Genomic DNA, 9,398 nt, shown 5'->3' with positions numbered 1-9,398 from the left:
GTGGAAGGCAGTAATCCAGCCCTGTGTTCCCCTCTTCTCCAACAGCATTGTAGGTGGTGGTGTGTGAAAACAAGGCAAGATCATAAAGCGACGGCAGTGTGCGTGCTGATAGGAAAAGTGCCAGTGTTTTCATTTAAGTAGGGCTCTCCCTCTGTAATTACTTTTAAGTGATCTTTACCAGCTATATGAGCCACACAGTACAGTAGATAGCTTCAAGAGATTCCCTAAAAACAGAAAGCAGATTCTGATGAGGCTCTATTTATATTGGTATTTGGCATACTTGCATATTACAGCCCTTTTGAAAATAGGGAGCCAAAAGGAGCCATCCCAAAAGTGACGCATGCAAATCCCTCATACTGAATTCGGGCCTGAAGGTGTGCAATCACCGAAGCTGCGGTACCATCCAAAATACTTATGCTGCAGATCAAGAAGGAGGCGGCTGCTTTCTCCTGTCGGTAGGCGCGTGATGTGCGCCCACTCTTGCAGCATGCCACACTTGGGAGGAACTGCTGCTTTCCTCATCACAGGTCGCAGCGTGACTTTGGGGGACGTCGCCCATGCTAGATGTATTCTGGTTTGGACAGGACCTGCATCTCCTGCCCTGCCTCGCTTCTGTCTCTGAAAGTTCCCTCTAGCCTTCTTGTCCTTCTTTCCCTAAAGAGAATAAAAAAGGTCTGGATTAAGGTATGCAAAAATGGGTGATCAGTTGGTAAAGTTTAGCAACTGTATTTACGTGTCTCTCCTCCCAAACTGTCCCCTTTTTAGTGATAATAAAGGAGCAGTACTCGAAAGGAGGGCAGAGGCGGTTGCTGAAGATGCAGTATATGAGGGGATTGATGGCGCTGTTTAAGGCTGGCAGGTTTTGAATAATCACAGACGCATAGAAGCGTTCTTTGGTCTCAGGAAGTATGTTGAAATTGTCCAGAATATCAAAAAGAAAGTAGGGGCTCCAACAGAGAACAAATGCTGCAATACAGAGAAAGAGAGAGAGATGGGAAAAGCTTGATGTTAGATAGTGTACAATTTAGGGAGGTAATCACACACACACACAGGCATGCAGACTGTCATAACACATATATATTTGTTCACGCAAGAAATGTCTTTCCCTATTCAGCTTTTATTTAAGAGAATAGTTATTAGAATATGTTTTTTATTTGTCTTCATTTTTATTTTAATGCATATAAAATATATTATGTGTGTTCCTTTAAGTGTTTCAAGTGCTCCCTCTAGACATATGGATGCACTTTTGAGCGCTACACAACTCATAAAGGGTAAATAGGTAGCCAGTTAAAACATCATCAGTTATAGTGAAGAGCTCTTTTAATGGTCCCCTGAGTGAAGAGCCAACCTAGATGCACACAGAGCACCAAAGTGCTGCTCTGTGACAGCACTGCCTATCACAGCTGCCTATTAAGAAGAAGCTCTTGAACACCCAGGAGCGAGGAATGATGCTCTTTCACACCAAATAACAGCCGACCAACAAGTGACTTTGCGTGCTGGTTGCAGGGAGTGTATAGGCTGAGCAGACAGGAAGACTTCCTAATTACTCTACTGCAGTGTGAGAAGTGAATTTGGGGAAGGGAAAAAAGCACTGTGTTGTTGATAGCCCCTACTTTTGTTCAGAGGTGGCAGACAGGGAGAGGCCTCAGGTTTACCTTTTATTTGCAGGCACAGGGAATGAATCCATGCCTCATGAATTTCTGCGTTGTCTCCTCTTGCAAAGGCTGGTGATTCAAGATTTACATAGAAACTCTGGGACAGAGAGCTACAAGTTCATCTCATCTAACCTATAAAAGTTCAGGAGTTGCAGACATATAGGTATCTGTGAAATCAAGCATGCAATCTCTCTGGGATCCAGACAAGACAGCAGAGTGACCCCATGTTTTGTTTCTTGTTACATTAAACAGCGGTTAGCTGAGTGTCCACTGAATGTGCAAAGAAGAGGTAAACTATCCTCCTGTTTTCTAGAGTACCAAACTGATTGTGTCTGTGTACACACAGCTGTAAAATAACAATATGCAGCTTCAGTGTGTGAATCATCATATTGACTGTGCAGAATTTTAAATTTCTTTAAAGAAATCCAAGAATGTTAGGTACTGTAATCGGTTTACATGCCAAGTACATGCCTAGTATGCTCAAGGACCTGTGCAGTGTTCAGCATCCAGCTGAGCTTTTGGCATCTGATGGCATGGTGATAGTAGTCGTTTCCAACACTGACTTTCTGTGATTGCTGCACAGAAAAGTTCTGAGGCAGCAAATGTGTACTTCGTCTTCTGTGAAGCGTGACCTACACTGGTGGCTCTCGCATCTACCCATAATACTGCTAAATGGGGAACTAAACACCTCACTAGCAGCTGTTATCACAAAATCAGTCAATCTGACTGATTTTGCACAGGATTGGAAAGAGGAGCGCTCACTGATCTGCTTTTCGGTGGTAGGCAGTGGCTGTCAGCCCTTGGGAGTAAGTCGCTTCGGTTGCCTTCCTGCCTGTCTCTGGTAGCTAATCACGAGCCCTTCGTGACGCTGCCTTTATTTATGGAGACCTAATGTCATCCTCCTAATTCCATCGGGATAATGTCATCTCCCTGGGAGACAAAGGATGCCTGCACTGAGTCATCTGCTGCCTGGTTAGGAAAGGCGAGCTCCTTGTTCCCACCTAGGCAAGCAGCATCAAATTCAACCGCTCTGCACCTCCCTCCTCCCCTTCCTTTCCATTTCGCTGCACCAACTGCTAATATGCCATATATACTCTCTAAACCTGAAAGGCAGCTCAGCTGCAAAGTGCCTTGGCAGGCTGGATTACAAGGAGACAACCCCCTCCTTTGATCCTTTTGTTAGTAATGCCTGCTCCTTTATTTTCTTGCATGCACATGACAAGCTGGGCGTATCACCGCCAATGAGGCGTATGTCAGATGCCTAAATCAGGAGCCTGTCGGTCGACGGAGGAGAGAGGGGGACAAGGTTAGAAGGCAAGTCAGGGGTCCAAATAAAGTGCCTTCTCCAAGACGTTCCCTGCACTTCACGCCCTCCACTGAGGACGGAGGGAGCTGAGGAGGACTGGCTCCCTACCTCCAGCATCCTCCGTAGCTACCGGCTGTGGGGATTTTCACTTACCAAGGATAATTGCGATGCTGTACTTGATCGCTTTCACTTTCGCCCTGGATATAAAGCCACGGTTGGTGTAGCTGGCAGAGATTTGGCCATCTGAGGAAAGAACAGTTCAGCTGGTAAAAGAGCAGGGCTGGTGCAGGCAGCGGTCAGCATGCGCTGCCGCGGTTAGGACAGCGGCACGTGGCTTGTCCTTCCCGGGGGTCAGTCAGGGCCTCAGCGCTTTCTGAAATGCAGATGCTTGCAGGTCTTCTCAAGTTGGATGCTTGCAAACCTGAGCCATCCAAAATCAGAAGCAGAAAAGGAAGCAAAACAAATCTGCCTGCAGCGTTGGGGCAATTGTGGTCTGTGGCACTTGGGTACACAGTGCTTCTGTACCCAAGTATTTCAGTCGGTCTACTAAAAACCATGTGGCTATCACAGCTACCAGAATGCTACAGCGGTAGTGTTATAAGAATATTTTGTGAAAGGAATTAGCAACTGTAATGAAGAAAACATAAGGAATAACCTATCAAAATAGACTACCTGTTCACTTTAAATGCATTTCAATTAGAAGGATTTTAAAAGCTCCATACTCTATTCCTTTAACCTTTTACTCTTTTTGATGCTTTAGATAATCAATCGAGCATTTTACTCTTCATGTTGGCTCAGTAAGAACAGCATTAAGAAATGCTGTTAGACTAGCTTTTCGGAAATGAAGTGTGTATTGAACCGAGAGGAAAATGCTATTCTATCTCACACCAGCGCTGGTCGATCTCATTTCCTTTGAGGCCATGCTAATGTCTCTGAGCATCAAGTTGTGTATTTGAATAACAGTACTAGCATGATTGTGATAATATGCTTGATTTCATTATTAATGTCAATGTTATGTTCATATTGCTGTGTTAGAATAATTAGGTTCACCATAGTAAATATGCAAGAAGGTCATATTTATCAAAACATTTCTAAACTCCTGTAATCCCAACTTAGAACTGAAATTTTGATGAATATCATCAGAAATAACTCTGCATACACAATTTTTTGCACCTCTGAAAAAAACAGCACATCAAGGCTGTGTAATACGTGAGAAGAAAATATATGTAAGGTTAAAGTGAGCTTTTTGTCAGTGAGACATCCCATCTAGAAGCTTGAACATAGTCTGTACTTCATATTACTGGAAATTACTTATTGGCTCACAGAGCAGAACATACCACTTGGGTGAGAAGACAGATATTTTTTTCAAGCCTACTTGATACTGATTGTGGCATTGAGGCAGGATGGTTAGAAATTGGTCCTGCTCAAGCATTTCAAAGGAGGAATAAATTTTTTTGCAAAGATACCTGAGGAGATGCAGCATCATGTCAAGATGCTTCCTCTTGTAACAGACATGATCCTACTAAAGGCAAACACCAGCAACATGATCACTACACTTTGATGAGCTACCACTCGTCACTTAGGTGAAGTAAGAAAGTTAGTTAACATCATTCCTCTGAGAAACTGTTATGACACTATTTGTCTGTATGGCCGATTTGTGATTTCAGAGGATATCAGAGGACCTTTTCGTGTGAGTAGGGGTGAAAAGAGGGTAAGGAAAGACAGCTGTCATGTGAGGATCTTGTACTTATTAGTGGTTTGTGTTCAAATCCTTTAGCTCAGAACACTCCAAATAAATTTATAGTCTTGGGATGGAAATTTCGGTTCATTTTTTTTTTTTTTTTAAGTGTTCAGGAATTTGCTGTCTTGATCAAATTTCGCAATTGCAAGGGCATGTAAAAGTGCAGCAAAAGATCTAAATGCTTGCCAAACATCTACTACAAATTTTTGATTTTAGAAGTGGGAAAAGGTTCTAGGCAGAGTAGAGATTTTTACTTTTTAATTCTTTTCTTGCATTTGTTTTTCATCATTTTTCGAAAGAGGATTTAGTGTCAGAGGAGAGAAAGCAAACACAGTAGAAAAGAACTATGAATGAACAGTTACAGAAGACTTGTTCCCACTGTAGTGAGACCTGGGGCCCAGTGCAACATTGTATGTTCAGCCATTCCCAGATTTGGTGGGACAGTCCCGATTTGACTCGTGGCTGGAGACCATATGTGTGCTGAGACTCACCAGGACAGCTGGATATAATGAAAGCTTGAGCTTTGCTCTTCACCCAGATCGTTCGAATCACAATGGAGTATATGACACTGCAGTAGAGAAAGAGTCATTGGTGTTATGAGGCACAGAAAACTGTACTAACATCCCAGTCGTTCACGCTCCATGAATATACACGTCCATCTGTATGGAGCTCATGGAGGTGACAGGACTTCATAGTAATAATAATAATGACAACAGCAATAACATACAAAATGTCACTCCCCTGTTGTGCTTTGCACAAGCAAACCTGAAGTGTTTTCACAATGGGAGTTGTTGATGGATGTCAAATCTGAGGTGCAGGGAGATGAAATGATTCAGCCCCAATCCCACAGGCGTTGTTTGTTGGCAATTTTTAGCTTGCTGGGGCCAAGTCTGTCTGGTTACCGGCTCCAGCCAGGAAGCACCTGATTGCTGCACAGGGCTATATGCTTTCTGTGGGAGGTGCAAGGGGGAAACTAGCTCTGAAATAGGGGATGCAAGTGGGGCGGCCACTGGCATAGGGAAACCTGGTCTGGGTGGGCATAAAGGTCTGCTCTGGAGTTACTTTGTGAATGTGAGGCTAAGGAATAAATCTGTACCCTGGGTGAGGGTACAGGAGGTAAGGACAAGACCTGTTAGAAGACGTGAGTACTGCAGTGCTTCCTTTTAGGATTAAGGTCCTGGGAGTGAAATTGAGGAGCTCAGAAGCAGCAGGTGGGTGGGAAGAGTTAAATGATACAAAACCGGATCCACTACAGTTGAAGAGAACATACGTATACTTTTTAATGGGAAAGACGAAAAGTGCTCTTGTCCACAATAGCCTTGGATAGTTATCTCCTTTCCCTAGGCGATAAGAATTGTGGAATTATATGTATTTACTACAAAATGGGTAAAATGAATTCTTTTCAGAACTGTTTGATCTCACATCCTGGATGAAGATGTTACCCTTTTAGTAGTTTATATATTAAAAAAAAAGATCAGGCCTTGTTCTGTGTCCCTTTCGTCCTGCAAGTTTAGGTAGCGTGCAGGTAAAATTACTATGCAACGACATACTTTTGACTGGTGATTTCCATTTTTAGTCTAGTAAGGAAGATAAAAACAATTTTAAAATATTTCAGCTAATGCACTTGAGTTGCCACATTTTCCTGGTGTAAATGCCTAGTGTCATAAAACGGAAGTTGTCATGAGCAGTTTGCAGGACACCATGGTGTTTGGCTCAGACCTGGGGCAGTATGAGCTTAAATTGCTATAAACCTTAGCGGTGACAGAGGTGCAGGAGACTGGAGACTAATTCTAGGTGATTTATGGAGACTGAGAGATGTTGTATTATCATATGGCTTACTTTTTTGTTATTATAAGAGACATTATTCTTGCAAAAGCTTTCAGACAAATATGCAGGCCTTTCCTGCAGCACACTCAGTTATTAGATGCACCTGCAAGGGTAGTATTTGTGTGTGATGATGGTTTCATTTCTGTGGAAGTTTGAGCCATCAGGTTTCCAGGTACAGTAAGTGAGAATTTGAGGTTTAATGTGACATTCGGTCTCTGTAGCTGGGCTGTAGCATGCTTGCCTTGGGAGGATTTTGCATGCATCTGCCACAGCCTCTAGCTTCCCATTTTTAATCCCTTCAAAAGACCTGCCTGGCTCCCAGCTGACTTGAACATTTTCCTATTATCTTCTGGCTTTTCAAGAACCTGTTTATTTGTCAGCTGGTACACTTGAGAGTTCCTTTGTGCTTTGCGCTGACAATGGTTGAAAATTCGTGTATTGTTTCTTCTTTGATTGTTCCAGTGTACTGACAAAGGTTGAAAATTCATGCATCGTTTCTTCTTTGATTGTTCCAATGAATAAGAATGTATTATAATGATAATTGTTGTTATCTCAAGAAAATTTTAAGAAAATTTCTGCCCAGCTGCTATAAATTCTGTTTGTATTTTACCACTATCCTGGTATCTCTAGCCTAATCTTTTTATTTGCAGTCAGAACAATATCCTCTTTGGTCTAGATCCTGTCGGACACATCCAGAGATGCTCAAACACCAGGATGAAGGAGCCTAACTCTCTACTTAAGTCGGCTAAGTGATGCTGTGATGAGAGTTAGGAAGTCCTGGACATTCTTTATGGCCTTTCCTTTCCTTTCCTTTCCTTTCTTTCTTTCTTTCTTTCTTTCTTTCCTCTTTTTCTTTTTCTCTTTTTCATTGAAATCCTTAATTTTCTGAAGTCCAGGGCAAAGTTAATTCCTAATTTAATCCAGGAACTTCAAAAGTGTTGTCAACATTACAGATTTGTTTTGGGATTTTTGCCTTTATTCCTCTTCTTTTTCTCTGTAGCAGATGGGTCTACTTGGAGCTGTCCTTACTTGGAGAAGTCCAGCAGTGGTGGCCACTGCTGAGGGTGGGTGTAGAGAAAAAGAAGAGTCACTTGTCACACTAGGGACACTTCTCAGTGGCTGCTTTGCCAACCATAATTGTGCCTTCATCTCTCCAAGACTCCAGATCTTATTAGTGACTAATCTTTTTTTCTCCAGCTATTGTAGCACAGAGCTAAACAACTGGAGTTTCTAGAAGTGTATCAGTCAAAGTTTATGATCATAAAAGGCAACTGTTTATTTATTTCACAGCTGTGACAAGAAAGTAAACATTTAGGGAAGAAAAACTGTATTTTGCTTTCAAGGGAAAGGCAGATTTCTCGCAGAATATGCTTGTAGATGTGTTTCTTCCTTTAAAAGCTGGATAGAGGAGTAAGTGGTGGTTGTAACATCTTAAAGGGTGGGAAGAAATTCCTACTTGATGGAAAATGAAACAGCAGGTGGAAAAAAAATAGAAGCGGACAGGTGAGAGCTGGTATTCAGATGGACAGGAGTGTGTTCAGCAACAGTCTACACTGTTATGTCTCCTCATAATCTTTGGAGTTTTTTTCCTTTTGATATCAAGTTACTTAGTATTCACTGTCAAGAGGTAAAAGCACACCATAGACACATACATGGCATGCCTATAATTGTAAAAAAACCCTCATTTTCCAACACATGGAACGTCAAAATATGATTGTGTGCTAATTGCTATGCTGCTGGATGAGATTTTATTATCTTTGGGAGATTCAATATATAGTTCATTAGGTCTAAATTTTACTACATTTCTTTGCTTCTGTATGTGTTTAGTGCATTGATCTTCAAGCCCTAATTGGGGATTCTTGGTGGCTGTATGAACCTGAGTTGTGGTCTTGAAGATTTTAATATATACTGTGATATTAAAATAATATCTGAATAGTTATAGCCCTTTATTTGCAGCTGAGGGGCTAAAAAAAGGAAGGAAAGAGCTCACATGAAGTAGTCAAATCTGGATGGAAAAAGAATCCAAGCCTTTTTGACAAGGAGATGCTCAGGCTGTGATGGTGACAAGGTAGAAAGGACATACTGTTGATCTGAAAATATAGTGATTTTTTCTGGCCCTGAGAAGATGCATATGTGTAATGGTGGCAGAAAAATATAAGAATACGTTTCAGATACATTGTGGATGTAACTCGACATATTAAATTCATTGCCTCTCCAAAAGCAATTTAGCTTGATCCACATTCTGAAGAAGATGCTTGTTTGTTGTAGCATGTTATTTGTTAATGGCATTGGTTAATTTGACTCCATCAGTAATTACAGCAGTGTTTGTCACTGCAACTAACTCATGTTTAGTCATACAAATCCTACTGTGAGTATTTCCATTCTGGCTTTTTTTTAATTTTTAGATCACTTTTCCCTTTGTCTACTGGTTAAGCTAACTACTGTTATTAACAGTCATTGTAAGAATTACTGACTTGCCTACTCTTTAAACACAGAAACTTTTTAAATTTTACATTAACTAATTGCATTACAATAGCATCCTATCCAGTCTCAACATTTACTAGTAAAGTGAGCCTTTACAATGGCAAAAAGTACACTTAAGCTCCCTACTAATTGTGTTTATCATCCAGCATTGTCTGTTTCCTTGTATTTTATTTGTATAAAGCCATGCAACTGTATTGTGTTTTGTGGTAGCCAATTTATAGCATCATTTGTCCAAGACAAAAATCATATGTAACTTTATCCAGACAAGTGACTGTAAGTCTGTGTAACAGATGAGTGAATAGACAGGAAAATATTGGAACATATGAGCAAGATCTAGGCTTTTTTATTTTTAAGTGGAAATTGCAGGCAAAAATGATTGCACTAG

General features: G+C 41.2%; 1 protein-coding gene across 1 annotated transcript in view; it reads right to left on the bottom strand.

Moving 5' to 3' along the window:
- Positions 1–354: 354 nt before the first annotated feature.
- The window catches only part of NPSR1 (neuropeptide S receptor 1), a 59,494-nt gene continuing 50,450 nt past the window's right edge, over positions 355–9,398 (bottom strand). The window contains exons 6-9 of the mRNA XM_062569547.1: positions 5,194–5,270; positions 3,115–3,204; positions 786–966; positions 355–654 (exon numbers count right to left, since the gene is read on the bottom strand). Of these exons, the coding sequence (XP_062425531.1) occupies positions 561–654; positions 786–966; positions 3,115–3,204; positions 5,194–5,270 (442 nt within the window). The 3' untranslated portion in view covers positions 355–560. The remainder of the gene's footprint in view (positions 655–785; positions 967–3,114; positions 3,205–5,193; positions 5,271–9,398) is intronic.

This window comes from Rhea pennata, chromosome 2, assembly GCF_028389875.1.
Source record: "Rhea pennata isolate bPtePen1 chromosome 2, bPtePen1.pri, whole genome shotgun sequence".
NCBI classification, from domain to species: Eukaryota; Metazoa; Chordata; class Aves; order Rheiformes; family Rheidae; genus Rhea; species Rhea pennata.
This window is presented reverse-complemented; position numbering and strand designations above follow the sequence as displayed.